Raw genomic sequence first — 18,254 nt, forward strand, 5'->3', positions numbered from 1 at the left:
ATTATGTGAGCTATGACTGGTGAGATGGCGGTTGCTGTGTCTCTGAGGAATTTGGAGGGGATATTGTCGTGGCCAGTGGCCTTGTTAGGTTGGAGGGCGCTCAGTTTAATGAGTACCTCTGCTGTTGTTACCCTTGCTAGACTGAAATCATCTTTGCGTACCCCTAGGTTTTTGTAGTAGGTCATGATGTGATCTACTCCAAAAAGCCCTGAGTGGGAGGGTAATTTATTTACAAGAGTTGTGGCTATGTTTGTGAAAAAAATGTTCAAGTACTTGGCCACATCCAGTTTGTCTGTGATGAGCCTGTTATCTGTCTTTATGTTTAAGTTAGAAAATCTCGTTTTGAGTTTTTTACTGCAGCCAAGCTGGTTATTGAGTAATTTCCAAAGTTCACGGGGTTTATTTTTGTTTTCCTCAGTTTTGACATTGATGAAATTATTTTTGGCAGTTTTGATCATGGAGCTTACATCATTTCTTAGTCTGTTTCTTTCAATTTTTGGTCCAATAATGGTCCCTTATGGAACGCCATTATTCGCCAATCATGCGATTAATCGCGATTAAATATTTTAATCGACTGACAGCCCTAATCATAACACCTCTATCAGCTGACGCCAACAGCAGGAACAGGGAGACAAAACACTGAGAGCACAGCAGCCACGGTTACAGGTGCGTGTGCTCAGTCAGGACTGTATGAACTACATACATGATACACTGGGGCAAAGTTATGGACCTTGGAAAATATTTCCCCAACAAGAGGTACGTGAATAATTCATATGACAGTGCTTGAATATATATATATTTTCAAACAATAGAAATTGAAGGTTGTTAGTTTATAGTTTATATCATTTATAGTTTTAGTTGGAATTTACATATGGTGTTTGTCTGTGACCTCATATAAAAGACTTAGATAGGTACTTTATTGATCCCAATTTGGGAAAGGTTTGTTCTCAGTGTTATAACAGTTATAACTCTATAGAAACCTATTATCCGGGTTCACGCCCTTGCAGTTAGTTTGTATGGATTTACAACGTTTTATTGACTCCATAGGCTAAATGATTAACACGATGAATCTTTGACATAACTCTTCTTCCGCGCCAAGTTGTTGATGTCTCCTTTAAAGCCAGCAGCTCACACCCTCAGCATCAGTGTGTTTGTTTTTGTTTTAGCCTCAGTTAGCATCATGGAGGGCGTACAGCGGTATCTGGAGAATGTAGAGCCCCGGACAGCGGCTCTATTTACGTCTGCAGCCTGCATGATAGGGACCGTGGTGGTGCTGCTGCAGAAAGGCTACACTCAACGGGAGGCAAAGGCTAAGATCCAGAAGGCACAGAACCGGAGGACCGACAGCCTGCAGCGGGCTGAGCATGCGGTGCTGCAGTACAACAAGTCGGTGAGATTTCAACACAGACAGTTACTAAGTGGATTTTGTAAGGATTTATTTAGCCCTGAGAGCAGGATAAACTGAAAAGAGTCAAGGGAAGCTTATAAAAGTTAACAGCATTTAATTAAACAAATGATGCGGTGATATACAATGAAATGTGCGAGTTGGTGGCTCCCCCCTGCCAGCTGTTGGTCCCGTTTGCGTTGGGTCAGCTGGAGGAAGAGGTCGATTCTTCCTGTCCATCCCGGGTTATCAACCAATTTACTCAAGTACTGTACTTAAGGTACATTCTGAGGTAGGCTACTTGTAGGCCTACTGAGTATTTCCATTTTGGACTTGGAAAATTCAGAAGTAGTAAGTGTACATTTACTCCACTACAGTTGTTAAGTTCCTTTAGTTACTTTGCAGATTTGGATTGATGATGTTAAATATAATTAACACTTATATCAGACTTTAGTTACACCTGGAGTAAATTCACAAGCTACCCTGCAGTATACAAAGTCATTACAACTATTATAACTATTATATTATAAATTATAACATACTATTATAGATTAAGATATAAAATGAGCTCCGGCTTTTGAAGCTCCAAAATAGAAAAAATTAACACATTAGTGAATCAATAATGAAAATGGACATTCTTCAATACTTTTTGGTGATTCAAGTATACTGAATGTTGTTACACTGGTTTTACTGAATTACAAGATGAGTACTTCTTTCACCACTTTTCACACTTTTCCCTGCAACTTAATTATAATTTTTAAAGATACATTTTGTTCTTTTAATTACACTACACTTTGTTGTTTACTTAAAGGTGGGATAGGTACATTTCAGAAACCGGTTCGAGTGCACTAAAATTAAAACCCGACCCCCCAACATTTATTATATGGAAAAGAACTGCCTTTTTGTGCATGTTTTTCATAGAAAACGCAAATTCATGTTTTCAAACTGGCAGTTAAAGGGTTAAAATCCTGAACCTAATTTAACATTTGGTCATTTTGATCAGGGCTGAAGTTGATTGAAAGATTTAACCCCAAAAAGTTTTATAAAATATTAATCTGTGGTCATTTTAGAGCAGTTTTTAGAAGTGGACATTTTTGTCCACAATGACTAATGTGTGAGTTTTTTGTTCAATCTGATTTTGTGCAAAAACTAATAATCAACCAAAATCAATGTTGTTGCTAATCTTTGACATATCCAAGACTGTGATAAAAAAAAAGAGCCAGTCCCCAGATATGTATGTTATGGAAAATAACTAATTTTCTCTGTTTTCATCATGAAAAACAACAGCGGTTTCATGTATTCAAAATGGCATTTAAAGGGTTAAAATCCTGAAAATGATTACATTCTTGGTATTTTTGATTAGGGCGGAAGTTGCTTTAAAGATTCAACCCGAAAAAGTTGTGGGAAAAAAATTCCAAAATAGATCGAGAAAATAGCCTTGTTAGAAAAGACCAGGCCATTTGCACCAACACAACCAAAGTTATTGCAAAATGAAAAGTGAAAAATTACCCATATGGACAAAAACGTCCACAGTGAGGGTTAAAAGGATTTTTAGGGCCGGGACTTTAACGCGTTAATTAAGATTAATTAATTACACAAAAATTAACGCGTTAAAAAAATTAACGCATTTTAATCGCACTTATTTTTGCACCGCGGAACGTTTCTCACTGGATGAGTTTCAGGCGTACCGATTATACTGGAGCACCAACTAACGTTCATGACTTCAGACAACAACAAACCACAGTGAACAACAGTGGGAAATGTTGTTTTAAAAAACGGACGGATGGAAGCGTTGATAAGAGCACGGTTGTGTGCAAATTATGCAAAAAGGAATTCGCATATCACCGCAGCACATCAAGCCTCAAGTATCACCTCAATGCAAAACATATAGCAGCTAGCGTGGAAGCTAGCGTGGACGTTAGCCTCTTTTATCGCGTTCACACCATACAGTCTATGGTTCACACCAAAAAGAGCCGGTACTAAAATTAGTTCATGAGAACCTTTTTACCCCCCACGAAAGTCCCTGCTAGAGAGCAGAGCGCTGCTAGAGAGCAGGGACTTTCGTACGGCTCTCTTGTGAGAAAAGAGCTATATTTCTGATTGGCTGGGCGGATTGCAAACCACGCCCCGTAAAACTCCCAAAAAGTTTGGTGAAGCCGCCATTTTATTATCCTCGCATTAGCATTAGCATTAGCCCAGCGCAGAAACGCAGAGAGACTAACTTATGGCAACACAAAATAAAACATGGGAGCGGTGGAGATGAGGAGGTGTCGGCGTTCTGGCGATTTACTCGGAAGGCTTCAGTAGAAGCTGCTGGGACTCCCAGCAGCTTCTACTGAAGCCAGTCCCCAACTCCGGGGACTTCCGGCCGGGGACTTCGGGCGGCAGTATACGCCGTGAAGTGGTTTGCGGCCTGCCAGTAAACCCAAAGCAGAAGAAGAAGAAGTGACGTCAGCGGCTTCATTTGTTCTCATGAACTAAGTTCTCATGAACCTTTGTGGGAAAAGTACTGCGGTGTGAATGCGCCTCATGGTATACTAAAATCCATGTGAAAAAAATTGCTTCTCACTGTTCTCAGGTCAAATATTTATATGCGATTAAAAATGCGATTAATTTCGATTAATTAATTACAAAGCCTCTAATTAATTAGATTAATTTTTTTAATCGAGTCCCGGCCCTAAGGATTTTATTTATTTTTTTCTCCCCTAGCTAACTGCCTACCCAATACTAACTATCTTGTCTCACCCTAGTCTTCATGCATGCCACGACAGGTGTTTTAAACACTTACCCAATGACCCGGTAAAGCCCCAGTGAAGCTGTTACTCACCAAGACAGCCACGGACGTGTACCCATGACAAAAATGTTGAATCATGTTTATGCACAAAAATAACAAACCAACAAGCTCCCCTAAAGGAGATGTTGCTTTGGAATTACCTATCAGGAAAGGTAATTCCAAAGCTACTCCTTAATGCCCTACACAATCAAGGCAAACAAATCAAGTAAACAAATATCACCTGGTTCTTGGCTCAGACGAACCCCCATATGTTACAAGCTGGCTCTGCTTGTAACAAAAGGACAACGGTTCCACACAGGAGTTGCCCAAAACAATCATTTATTTATCCAAACGCAGTGGCCTGGTGCACCGAGCAGGGCAGCCGAGAGAGAGCCTGTTCTGCAGCCCTCTTAAATAGTGGAACCAGGTGCCACAGGTGGGTCTCTCTTACAACAGCACTACATGGTGGACAACCACAGGGTTGTCACAGTCAGATATACATAAAAAATGATTATGGTGTGATTTTTTTCTTTTTAAATATTACATCCATGAAGAGCTTTTACATACTTATAAAAACTTAGATAAAAAGTAAGTATAATTATTGCCTAGTGTCCGAATTCACTTTCCACACATATGTTTCTACTGAATGCCTACCGTGTGTTTGTGTGTGCCCTCTAGCATCCAGAGACCGACTCCGCTCTCATCCTGACGCTGTCTCTCTCTGAGCTGACAAAGAAACTGCAGGAAGGCTCGCTCAACCCTGAGGAGGTGTTTTACTCTTACATGGAAAAGGTGAAAAAACATAACACAAGTCATACCGAAGAAAAAACACCTTTATTTTTTTCAAAATGCCTCGTAGATCTTAGTGTTACTCTTTAAGGTTTTCATCCCAAAACTGATATTTAAAACTTATCAGCAGACTTGTGTCTAATTCAAATAAATGCAATACATATATATGTTCAAGGCTTGTTGCTTAAATCGTCTATATGCACTGTTACAAAGTAAATATTGATGTACTTGCTTGCACATTTCTATATGACTTTCATGGTCTATAAAACCAAGCTTTTGGAGGAATGTGTTTGAAAAGGACCGGTCTGTGCTGTGTTTCCTCTTCCCACAGACTCTGGATTTGAATAAAGATCTGAACTGCTGCACTGGGATCCTGTTGGAGAGTTTCGATCAGATGAAAACTCTTGACTCTAACAGGAAAGGTCTCTTGTATGGAGTCCCAGTTAGCATCAAAGAAAACTATGGATACAAGGTATTCTGTAGTTGTGTATTACACTCGTCTTTCAAATGCTTTATTTTCATAAGCATAATGGCTACAGTGTAGTTTGGGTGATGAAAATCTTTCGTCTCAGGCTCTTCCAACAATGCAAAATTGTTTTGGAAACAGTGATCCAGGATTAAATTAAGGTTAGTTGATCAGTGATGAAGTGCAGGTTAGGTAACCATGCTCTTTGGATTTAGAATTGAATGATGCTATCTGTACTCGCATGTTCTGCAAATGATTATACATTCAACCCCTATCATGGCAATCATTGATAAAGCTTAGTTTGATGAGTTGATGCTCTCTTCTAACCATTCTCTTTTGTCTTTGTTTTACATCACAAGAATTCCGAATCTTCTTGTGGTGTTGTCATTAATCTGGACCACCCTGCCAAGAAAGACAGCGTTCTTGTTGAAGTTCTGAAGAAACAAGGGGCTATTCCTTTTGTGAAAACAAACATACCCCAAGCCCTACTAAAGTAAACATGCTTCTTGCCCGTGCTTATGTTCTCGTGTGTGATTTCTTTAAAGAGGCCCTTTTATGTTCATATTTGTTCCTCGACTGTGACATGTTTCCATGCTTTAATGAAGCACCTCTTTTCACCCTCTGTCTGAAACCAGAGCCCAGTCTGCTCTGATTGGTTAGCTAACGTAGTGATGTCACTATGTTACAGAAGTAAACAAAGGAGTCCAATGGAGGCGTTTCAGGCTGGGGGGGGGGAGTGTGTGGGAGAGAAACTCTCCAGAGGGAACTGTTGAATTGTAGCCTTTGCAGACCATTATGCATAACAACCTACAGTATATAACACACTCCAGGAAAGGGGAAATCCCCAAAAGCCTAATATGGCCCCTTTAATTCCATGAACCTGCCAGGGACTGCAGAGGAAAATGTGCCTCTTTGGCTAAATCTGGCACATTTACAGGATTACAGGAAGTGCTCATGTTTATTAATGTGAATTGTCCTTTCGTGAATAAATAAATAAAAATACAATTTCTTAATAAAGGTATAAAGAGTGAACTGTGGTACAGGTGTGCTCTCATGTAATTATGTTTTGATGCTTATGTGTTTTTATTTTTGACCTAATATCTAGTTATGAATGCAGTAACCCTATCTTTGGGCAGACCTTGAACCCGCACAACCCCCTGAAGACCAGCGGAGGTTCCTCCGGCGGGGAGGGGGCTCTCATCGGGGGAGGGGGCTCCCTGCTGGGGATGGGCAGTGATATAGGGGGTAGCATCCGTTTACCCGCCTCCTTCTGTGGGATCTGTGGCTTCAAGCCAACTCCAGGTCGACTCAGGTGAGTGTCTCTGCTTCAGTAGGTTTTGGATGTTCATTCATTACATTAATATGTTTTCTTTGTTTTGTGTCTTATTCAGTACACAGGGTTTGAGCTCCATTTATCGAGGGCAAAAATCAAGTAAGTTGTATCATCATTGCCTATATACTACATGTGTTGTCTGAAAATCATTGGTTACTGTTTCCTATGTTTCTCATTACATTAGTGCCGTCTTGTGCTGGACCCATGGCGAGGGATGTGGACAGTCTGGCTCTGTGTATGCAGGCGCTGCTGTGTGACCACATGTTCTCTTTGGACCCCACTGTCCCACCCGTGCCTTTTAATGTGCAGGTTTGTCCACCTCAAAATAGGTTTATGTAACAGACTACTTCTTGGCTGGGACCCTTAACCTGGACAGACATGTTGTTTGCTGCTGCTATGGATTTGCTCATCTTTTCAGTGAGGGGGCACAGTATGCTTTGTGACAGTTACAATGTCAAATCAATCAGTCAAATACCCAATATCACAAATTACACATTTGGCTAAGGGGGCTTCACAGTGTGTACAATGACACACGATGTCCTTAGACCCTCACTATGAATTGCAATTAATGTGGGGGAAACTTGGGGAGAGCAATAGAGGAGGATCACTCTCCCAGGGCAATAGATAGTGGGTGTTTCTCAATGCGAGTAAAGCTGCTCCAGAGCCACTATTTCAAGCATACTACGTCATCGAGTGCCGCCGAAGTACTGTTCCAATCTCCAGCATACTTGGAATTCTACCGAGCCCGGCGTGCTTCATTTGGAGAAATTTCTAGGCTGCACATGTGTAGACTCCACGGTCTTAAAATCCCCACAATGCTTTGCGCACGGACCAGGCAGGGCCTCTCATATGAAGCACACCTGCACACTTGCTCGCCTGTTCCATTCCTTGTTTTCCGAGGCTAGGAAGTATTCTTGCCTCGCTTCTGAAGCAAGAAAGACATGAAGACATGTGCTACCAAGCAAGCGTACTCGAGATTGAGAAACACCCAGTGTGTGTCTAGATAAAACAAGATAATACATTTACAAAATAGACAGTCAAAATGATTTTGTGAATGTATATTTAAAAAAATATAGAGCCAGTTGGATGTCATCAACTTCCAGGTGCTGCCAAAAATAATAAAGAAGTGCGTGTGAGGCAGAGCGATGGCCACAATAATCTAGTTAATGTTCAAAACCCGGCCTATATAAGCACACCTTTGAACATCATATTTTAATTATGCCACAGATAAGGCTTGCAAAAGAATTAACAAGCAGCAAACCGTTTTTTGCACAATGTTGGCCTCAGGGTAAGGTCGTGCTGCCAGTTACTAACGGCTCGATAAGTGAATGAAGAGAGTCTTTATTCCCATCCACATACAACCTTGATATGTTGGTTTCCTTTAAGAGGTGGGAAAACTCCCCGGACCAGTTTCTTTCAGGAACAATAAGGATTGGATCAGATTTCCTTTCTAGCTACTAGAGACGTTTGTGTAATTGTGGTTAAGAAATAATTGTTGGCAAAGAGTGAGGAGAGGAGCATGCTGAAAACTCCCTTGAGATTTGCTGGTTGTTTGTTCACTCAGGGGGAAAGTGCTCGCTGTATTAATAATAATGAGTTCACCTATAATGTGCAGGGGAAACATAAAGACACAATAACATCCATGGTTGTGTTCATCTTGATTCTAAAAAATCCTGGATCTGGCCCTCTGACTGCGAGCAAACGACTCTTTGTGGACACAGTGACACTAACAAGAGGCCTTATTCTGCTTTTTGGGGTTTTCCCTATCCTGTAGTAGGGTGTTATATAGGTTTCTGTGCATGTAAAAGGTCTGCTAAGGCTACAATCCCATAGTTCCCTTTAGATGGAGTTTCTCTCCCACACACTTCCCCCCCCTGCCTTTGTTTACTACCATACCTTAATGACATCACTATGTAACACTCATGCTTCTATTGGCCAGTGCTCCAACACATTTGACATAATAGGCTAAGGGGCGGGACATCTCTAAGCAGTTGACCAATCATAACAGAGCCGGCCAGCTAACCAATCAGAGCAGACTGTGCTGCAGCACAGGCAGTATGAAAAAATAAAGAGCTTTGTGAGCATTAAAGCATGGAAATAAGTCACAGTAGAGGCACAAAATACAGATATGAATCTGAAAATAAGCATATGTAGCCTACTCTACACTGTAGCTGTATAAATTACATTAAAATCTTTAAACCTTTGAACCTTTTTGAATCAAACTGTTCACCTTTTCCTTTACCTAGAAACTACTTTAGGCTACTTAAGTAAAGCTTTTAAATAAAGAAAAAACTTACTTAAAGAAAATGCTTCCTAAAAATATATGTTAGTTACATTTCATTTTTTTAAATATACATTTTTTAGAATTTTTATAACAGTGGATACCAAAAGTTTTTACAACAAACAAAAGTAATACCTACACATAATGAAAGAGAAGAAGAGGAGAGAAAGAAGCATGTTGTGTTTGTATTGTTTCCACTCGGATGTCCCCCTATCGATTTGACAGAATGAAAACCTTTTGTCCTCAGATTTACCAGAGCTCCAAACGTCTCCGGATCGGTTATCTAGAAAGCGACGGCTACACACAACCGTCTCCAAGCATGGCCCGCAGCGTCAGAGAGGTCAAAGCTCTGTTAGAGGCAGCAGGGCACACGGTAAGACTTCTCCACTCAGACACACGGACACTGTACTGCCACATAACATATGTGATGTGAGCCCTATGTTATTAATGCTGTTACCTTTCCCCCTGTCTGTCATTCGTGCCTGTAGTTGGTGCCCTACTGTCATCTGAATCTGGAATACGTTCTAGCTGAACTGGTTGTAAAAGGTATTCTGGCAGACGGAGCCACCACTCTGCTCCAAAAACTGTGAGTTAGAATCACCTTGCAGATGGAAATTAGCTATAAAATATAATCTGGCATAATTCATATCTTTTCTTTTCTGAGATTAATTTGTATGCATGGTCCTTGTTGAAATAACTTAACCTATCTAACTATAACAATGAGCCAAGTTACAATCCCTATGAAACAGATAATGTTGTGTGCTAATGAACGCTTATATTTTCTGTTTCAGAGAGGGCAGCCCTGTGGACCCTTCTCTCAGAGCACAGATTGTACCGTACGCTCTTCCTATATGGTTGAAGAAAACCCTCTCATTTCTGCTCAAGCCCTTTGTGAGTTCTCACCCTCTGACAAACATGCATACAGGCTAACATTATATCCTCAAGGTTGTTGAGTATAAAATTGGTTTAAATATTTATTTGGTAGATATTTCCTTAAACAGTTATTTTTTTATTTGAACGGTTTTTATGTCTTGCTTTTGTTTTTCAGTCTACTCGGGCTTCCGTTGTTCTAGGAGGTCTCTGTGGAGTTGGGTGAGAAATTAACTTAGTTCGTCATCGGTTTACACTTATGGTTTCGTTACATTGCATGTGATGGGCAAAATGCAAAAAACAAACAGATTGTTTTGTCTGCCTTGTTTTTAGATCCATTCAAGATCTGTGGAAGCAGCATGCTGCAGTTGAGGTACTGTTAGTTGTCGGCTAATAACGCTTTTGCATCTAGGAATGCAGAACATTAAGTTCTCATTGTTTTTGCTCAATTGTGTTCTCATTAGGACTACATTCAGGAAACGATAGCAGAGTGGAGGAAATGCAACATAGACGCTCTGCTGTGCCCTGTGACCGGACCGGCCTACAACCACCTCTTCTGCGGCAAGCTCAGCAGTACGGCACTCAAACTACTTCTATACTTAAAGGGGACCTATCATGCAAAATGCACTTTGTGATGTCTTTTATACATAAATATGTGTCCCCGGTGCGTCGGGGAACTCACGCAGCGTCAGTACCCAAATCTCTAAAAACGGGGCTACAACGGAGCTGATCCAGATTTGCGTTCCAATAGTCCATTTAGCTTAGGAACCTTCCTAACCAAGTGAAATAAGCCGGAAGTCCCTCAGTGGCAGCCATGATAAGTGCCGTTACAATTCTCCAAATGAAAGGAAAGGAGGTTTCAAACTTCCTTTATAACCTCCTTTAGCTTAGGAACCACAGGACCTCCCTTGACGAAAGGAGAGGAGAAAATGCTGCCCCACAATGCATTGCAGCCGCAGCATTTGCCGCCACTCAACAGTTCACGGAAACAACCGATTATGACCGAGAAATTATATCATGAAAGTTACGGTGCTTATTAAGCATTTTAAAACGTATGTGGTAAGTTGCCAAAGTGCTTTGTTCTGAACGTTCATCAGTATTATAATCAAAGAGAGAAATATGAACTTTAGTTTTTACTGAAATGATCAAATAAAGTCAACATCTCACAGTGTTTACTGAGCTGTGTGGGGTTTGTTCAACTTTTAAAAGATGTTTGAATGGTGATATACACAGTGATAGATGTTAAGGACTAACGTTTATAATAAATACATTTGTATTGATTTTAAGATATGTTCATAGTTCATACAATCATACGTATTGGGATCATTTGTATTAATGTGGACCGGAGGGAGAGGGTGACGAGCATAAGTTTCACTTTTCATTTTTTATTTCAATTCCAACTTTGGTCATGAAGAATATGTTTCTCTGTTGTCCACGTTCATAAAGCATAAAGCAACAGCATCAGAGCAGGGTGCAGAGTCTCTAGATGAGTTTACAGTAGTCCCTCGTTATTAGATTTAGAGCCTTTTATTGTCATTATACACAGAGTATAACGAGATTCAGAGTGCAACTCTGTCCCGGTGTGCAAAAAATACAAACAAATACATAACACTAAAAAACACGACAACATACAATCATACGGGGGAATAAATAGATATGTTCTTATTAAACATCCATGTTGTAGTCCTCTGTATAGAAAACTGTAGTTTCCATAGTTTCCCCACAGCAGCAGACGCACAAAATGACGTCCGCTGGCGCATCATAAACACGTCGGATTCTCTAAAGTACCGCAGTCTCTTCTCCTAAATCCTTTTGAATTCTCCTATCCACTATCCCTTAACCCCGTGACGTTTCACTCAGAGGTCAAGGAATAGGAGATAGGGTTAGAATTTAGGAGCTGATTTTTGGATTATTGGAACGCAACCCAGATTTCCATCCGCTGTGACGTCGGCGGACCCACAGAAATTTGCTTTCAGAAACAATGCCTGACGTGTTTTGGACGTAATCTCGTCTGTGTTTACATTAGCTAGCCTCGTTAACACTCAGAGCTAACATGTACTGTAGAGCACGTGTTTAAAAAGCAGGAAATAAAAAAAGGAACTTACCTTGTGATAAACCCGCAAGAGAAAAGGCATTTGAGCTCCATACTATTTCAGAAATAATCCTTGACATGGTTTAAACAGGATGGCGTTTTATCACAACCGAATTTAACTTTATCTCCGGTAGAATTCTGATCTGTGATTAGCTCCGCCTCGTCTTCTTTTCTTTTTTTCAAGCTAAGGACCCAAAATCTGCATTTCTCTAACAGGGCTGCAAAAGAGGGGTTTGAGCAGTATGAGGCATGGCTACAATGGGTGATCTGTTTGATATTTTGAAACAAAAACTTCCAGACATGTTTTATATAGGTATGGCCCTACAATATATTTTTCAAAAATAGCATGATAGGTCCACTTTAAGTTCAATAAAACTTAACTTTATAAAACACTTTAAAAAATCAAAGGAGAAACTCCCTCGGGAGGGAACTTTGAAAAACCAATATTACACAGTACAGGAAAGGGATAATCCTGTAAAGCATAATAGGGCCTCTTTAAATCTTGTTACCTTGCTCGGATAATTGATTTGTGGCATAATGATTTTGCCTGAAATGGTATTGCCAAATCTCTACCGGTGGACATATTTGAACCCAGTAAATATATGTAAATATATATACATATACAGGATGGTTTAATGTCCTAGACAAAAAGGAGAAATATTATCTGTGTTAATTATTGAACTTTAAAACACTTCATAGGAAGGCTATATAAATAAAGGCTTACATGGTGTAATAGTATCCGTTCATTCATTCAAAGGTTTTTCCTCATATTTGTATCAATGATATTCAGTTTTGGCTGATACTTGATAGTAGAGAGGGCAATGCTGTTGTATTAGCAAAACAGCTATCTCCCTGCAACAACAACAACAACAATAATATTACTTCCTCCTCTTCTTCTGTAACCTGGTGAATAACCTATTATCTTTCCTTCCAGGCGCTGCGTCTTACACGCTGATTTTCAATCTCCTACAATGTCCTGCCGGAGTTGTTCCTGTTTCCACTGTGACGGCAGAGGATGAGGAGGAACTGAAGCACTATAAAGGCGTTTATCAGGATCAGTGGGACAAGCTCTTCAAACAGGTAAGACACTCTGATGTGACTTACACAACAGTTGTTCCATACAGCACTTGTAAAAACCTTCAGTGTGAAGCCGTAGTTCTGCAGTTGGTCAGTAGATGGAGGCAGGAGACTTTAGTGGTTCTCTGACTGGATGTTGTGTTTGTGTTCAGGCTGTGTGTGGAGGCGAGGGTCTGCCCGTGGGGGTGCAGTGCGTCACTCTGCCGTGGCAGGACGAGCTGTGCCTGCGCCTCATGAAGGAGGTGGAGCAGCTGGTCAAACAGAGCAAAGCGTAAAGGAGGACACAGAAGAAGTATGAGGAAAAACACAATCAATGTTTGGGAGAAGGAAGTGCTTTAATATTAGGAATTTCACTGTTCTGCTATATAAGGATTAACTCAGGCATTTTCTGCTCATTGGCTTTTTTAGATCCATAATTAAGATTTGATAAATGTTAAAGGGAATATTCATGTTTACTGATTTGAAAACGGTACACCTTCTTTGTTTATCTGTTCGTTAACATTGTTTTAATTTGTCTTGCACTACTAAAACAGGAACTTAGCTTTTACTGCTTTTAAATGTGGGTTTTCTCCGGAAGTTTTTCCTTGTACGATGTGAGGGTCTAAGGACAGAGGGTGTCGTATTGTCATACTGATATTCTGTACAAACTGAAGTCCACTGAGACAAATGTAACATTTGTGATATTGGGCTATAAACATTGATTGATTGAAATGAACAGTGTTACTGACATTGACAGGCTTGATTATAGGGTGTTTCGGCAAAATTCAGCATCCTGAACATTGAACATGAAACAGTGTTTTTTCAGTTGGCATAATGTTTAACATAATATCGCATGAGTATGAAATACATGCTGGAAAATAAATTGACCTCACAACAGCGTTATGCAAACAGTGCATAGCAACCACACACACAACGTTTTGTGAGTTAGGGTTTATAATGAATAATGTTGGCACCTAATTCATACAGTATGTGTCTTTTTTACAAGAACTGACAGATTTCTGTGATGTGATGACAAAAAATACAATAAAATGACTGATTTCTCACAAGTAAACCATTGCTATTATTGGTTTCCAAAAATAGAAATGTTGAAATGTGGTTTAGGCGGTGGCGGCGAAGTCGATAGGGAGTTGGCTTGGCAACTGGGAGTTCAAGTCACCAGTTCAAGTCCCGGCAAGACCAAGTGCTACTGAGGTGTCCCTGAGCAAGGCACCGTTCCCTACTATGCTCCCCGGGCAGATGGGGCTCATAGCCATGGAGCCCATCTAGGAGAAGGACACTCTGAACTAAAAACCAGGACTGAGAGGAGTTGCGCCCCCAGTCCTTAATCAGCATAGTAAAACCAACCATGAAGAACAAAGTCATCCCAAAAATCCTATACGGAGAACCGGGATGACGTAGCGACGATGGAGGGCTCGTCTGAGGACGACCTAGAGAGAGAGGTTGGTACCAGACATCGATAATGCACTCTGTACAGGTAAGAAATAATCCTGCGTTCCTTCCTCTGCTCACCTGTAACATCACTTGTAATGGTTTATTTTGGTGTACCAGTTATAAGTTGATATTTATAGTATTTAAATTCTGCACAGTTAACATGTATTGATAAGGAGTGTTTAACAAAAGGAGCTTATAGAGTGCACCTTCATGGCATCTGTGGGGTTCACAAAACCTCTGTCCTTCTTCTTCCTCTCTTCCTCTCCATCACTGTGCCAGAGAGTGTGAGTGATTGTTGTCCCCATGCTTTTACAGGAAACAGAAAAGAGATAAAGGAGACTAATGACACATGGCGCCTCCATCTACAAGGCCGGCGCACCGTGTCGTCATATTGTGATTACCCCGTGCTATTGTAAATATGTGTTTCTGTTGGGTTTACATACATTTACATATGTTTTAAAACTCTCCTGGGATGGGAAACCATTAGGGACAATGTTAGCTTTTCCCATTACAATCGCCCACATTTGCTCCGCAGTGTCATTGAATGGGAATGGCCGTGTGCGAGCGGCGGAGGAAGGAGGGTACATGAGGCGAGGAGGGGAGCTGGAATTGAGAGGTTGTTCTTAGCATTATCTGTGGCACATAGAGAGAGAGTGTGTGGCTCTCGCTGTGCCACTCAGTCAGGGAGCATTAAGCTTTAAGAGGCAGCGAAGAGACTCAGGTCTTCAGAGGGAACTTGACATTGTTCATAAATCCCTCAGGATCTGAGACAGAGGCAATGACACACACACACATCCACAGGCACAAAGTCAGTCTTTAAATTGCCCCATTAAATACATTTAGCAATACAATTTGGCAGTCATGTGTATTATATTACATATTTAAATCAATTCAACCATCATCCCAATCATTCAGCTCTTTAAAAGCATCCCAGATGATCAAATATCAAATGATTTAGTAAATCACTTCATCAAATAATCAAATATCAAATAATCATATTTAAAAAGAAGATGGTGAATGTCCAAAGAAAAAGATGTCTCTATTCATTCTTAATTTAAAATTGTACAATACACTGTACAAACGTAAAACATACACCTTTAATCGCATTATTATGCGATTAAATTATTATTATTATGTCTGACTGTAAGAAAATGTGAGATTTTGCCATCCTTGACAACTTGGTGTTACCTTCGATCAGTCAATGCTACTAGACAAACACATAAAACTTCTGACCCGTACCTGTTTTTTCCATCTCAGGAACATTGCCAAGCTCAGGGGCTTTCTATCCAATGCAGAACTGGAGATGGCTATCCATGCCTTTATTTCATCCCGGCTTGATTATTGTAATGCTCTGTTCTCCTACCTCAACAAATCATCAATAAACCGGTTACAACAGGTCCAAAATGCTGCAGCCAGATTGCTGACTCGGTCCAAAAAAACATGCCACATCACTCCGATTCTTTCTGCCCTGCACTGGCTCCCTGTCCATCTCAGAACCCAATGCAAAGTACTGGTCTTCACATATAGAGCTGTCCTTGGCCAAGCCCCAGCCTACATCAATGACCTTATCCACCCGCACATCACAACCCGGGCCCTGAGGTCCTCTGAGCAAGGCCTCCTAAGGGTGCCCCGAACCAGGCTAAAGACTAAGGGTGACTGTGCCTTTGAGGTGGTGGCCCCAAGGCTTTGGAACAAACTCCCCCAGATAATAAAAACCTCGGCCTCAAAAGAGATTTTTAAGGGGCAGTTAAAGACACACCTGTTCCGACAGGCCTTTGGGTCGTCGGAGGAGGTAAGTTAGTGGCTGTCTTTATTCTATTGGTGTTTTGTCGTATGTTTTATCCTATGTATTACCTGCTGCTATTTTATGCCTTTTATTCTACATTTTATAGTTGTACTTTGAATTGTGTCCTGTGTACTATACTGTAAAGCACTTTGTACATCCCTGTTGAGAAGGGTGCTATATAAATAAAGTTTTACTTACTTACTTACTTACTTACTTCCAAAGGACTGCCAATAGATGTATTATGGTTCTGGCAAACACAAAGCATTTGATGTTAACTTGGAAAACTTCTTATATTCCCTTTTCAGAAGATTTTGTTGACATGTTGCACTCGGAAAAACAGGTGTAATGTTAAAAATGAATGATTCAATTTAGCTGATTTTGATCCAGGTTCATGGTGTCATACTTAAACATTCAGACAGTTGGCCATATCTACATTTATAAGGGCTCATGTATTGTTAATGCAGAAGAAATAACTTTTAATATTAATATTAGTGTACTTTATAATCTGTTGTGTGCATATATACAGTAAGATAATACAAAAGTAATATGTGAAATAATATTTTAGGTACTTTTTCCGATACAATGAATTGATTGCTGCTAAGCTATAAGGAAATTCAGTTGGGTGATTTAAGACAAAAGCATCCTCCATATTAGTTATAGTCCTATCAAAAATCCTCATGATTCGTGAGCGTGCTCAAGCGAACAGAAATGTTAAAAGCTCTTTTAGATTTTCACACAATCAATTGACTCCTTGCTTGTGAAAGTGACCCCTGTACTGTAAGTCATACTTATAATCAACTTCTTATTCATCGATCCTTTTGCAACTTTGAGCTTCATATGCTTGAATCCATTGGCTCTCACTAATCGCAACAAACAAGAAATTAAGAATACCATTGACTGATGTTATGTGATAAAATGTCTTATAGGTTTAATAAGTAGCTGTAAATAAATGTTTTCGGTGTTGTGATGAAGTCATGATACTAAAAATGTTATATTTGAACCAGAATGTAACTTTAGAAAGTGTATGGAGTGCATGCAATCTTTTGGAGAAGTTTAAGAAGTTGGGGCATCTGGCCAAAGCCCAGCCTGTTGTTTTCATACTTCAGAACTCTGGCAGTGCTCTCCTCATGTAACGTCTCATTGATAAGAGCAGCAAACACCTCATTTACAGGAACCTTAGGCTATAAGATCAGGTACTTTAAAATCCATCCAAACACATTCAGACCCTGCCTATGTGCCAGCAAATAAAACACCTTGATATCGGCCCAACTAAAGGATGATTCTGTCTTAATGTCCCATTTCAGGGACCAGGGAGTCCATAGTCTTTATGGCTCCTCCGAATTGCAGGTAGTAATGTCTGACACAGCAGGGCTCCTGCCTTTCAGATGATCAAAAGAACAAGTTCAGCCTGCAACCAGAGCCACTTACAGCCGACATCAAGAAGCAGCAAGATTGGCAGCTTTTAGGTCTTTGGTCCATTTCATCAGCCATTACTACCAGCAGAGACGTGCTGAGGAGGACGAGTGGGAGGAGGGGAAGGCAGATTAACAGACAGCTGATACAGGTGTATAGGCGGTATCAAACAGCAGCTCTATCAATACAGCAGCCTCCAAATTTCTTCAGAAAGCGCTGGGATCCCCAAAGTATGCCCACTGATTTCACTATGACAGGATTAACTGGGAGCTCCGAATGATTTTCTCAGATTCTGTGACTCAACAATTCAGTGATCCACGTTGTATCGGCTTTAAAGGCCCCTATCCCAAGTTTCAAAAGCTTACCCTTCGGACAAGGGACACTCTTTTTCTCCAATGCGGTTCCGCTTCCCTTTTTTTTTTTTGCTGCATTCAGTTGTTCATCAACCCCCGCGTCCTCGCCAGCTCTCCCATCCTCCCTTCTCTGCACATCTGCTACGTTTGAGTTTTCCTTTCTTCCCTCCAGCGCCTTGCTTGGCCCAAGGCCCTTATAGCCAAAT

At 40.6% G+C, this 18,254-nt stretch overlaps 1 protein-coding gene across 3 annotated transcripts; it reads left to right on the plus strand.

Annotated features, from left to right (window-relative positions):
- Positions 1-702: 702 nt before the first annotated feature.
- LOC117550952 (vitamin D3 hydroxylase-associated protein-like) lies at positions 703-14,116 on the plus strand. 3 transcript variants are annotated; one of them, XM_034223569.1, is made up of 16 exons: positions 703-756; positions 1,167-1,390; positions 4,836-4,949; positions 5,278-5,418; positions 5,772-5,905; positions 6,518-6,724; positions 6,804-6,844; positions 6,930-7,054; positions 9,274-9,399; positions 9,515-9,612; positions 9,818-9,917; positions 10,075-10,118; positions 10,230-10,269; positions 10,361-10,469; positions 12,923-13,068; positions 13,218-14,116. In XM_034223569.1, exons 2-16 carry the CDS (start codon positions 1,181-1,183, stop codon positions 13,338-13,340), a joined length of 1,758 nt encoding a protein of 585 aa, XP_034079460.1. In that variant the 5' UTR covers positions 703-756; positions 1,167-1,180; the 3' UTR covers positions 13,341-14,116. The 3 variants fall into 3 exon arrangements, with proteins under 3 accessions (XP_034079460.1, XP_034079461.1, XP_034079459.1); XM_034223570.1 differs by having other exon boundaries at positions 740-756; positions 1,173-1,390; XM_034223568.1 differs by lacking the exon at positions 703-756 and having other exon boundaries at positions 977-1,390.
- Positions 14,117-18,254: the final 4,138 nt, after the last annotated feature.

This window comes from Gymnodraco acuticeps, unplaced genomic scaffold, assembly GCF_902827175.1.
Source record: "Gymnodraco acuticeps unplaced genomic scaffold, fGymAcu1.1, whole genome shotgun sequence".
Classification (NCBI taxonomy): Eukaryota; Metazoa; Chordata; class Actinopteri; order Perciformes; family Bathydraconidae; genus Gymnodraco; species Gymnodraco acuticeps.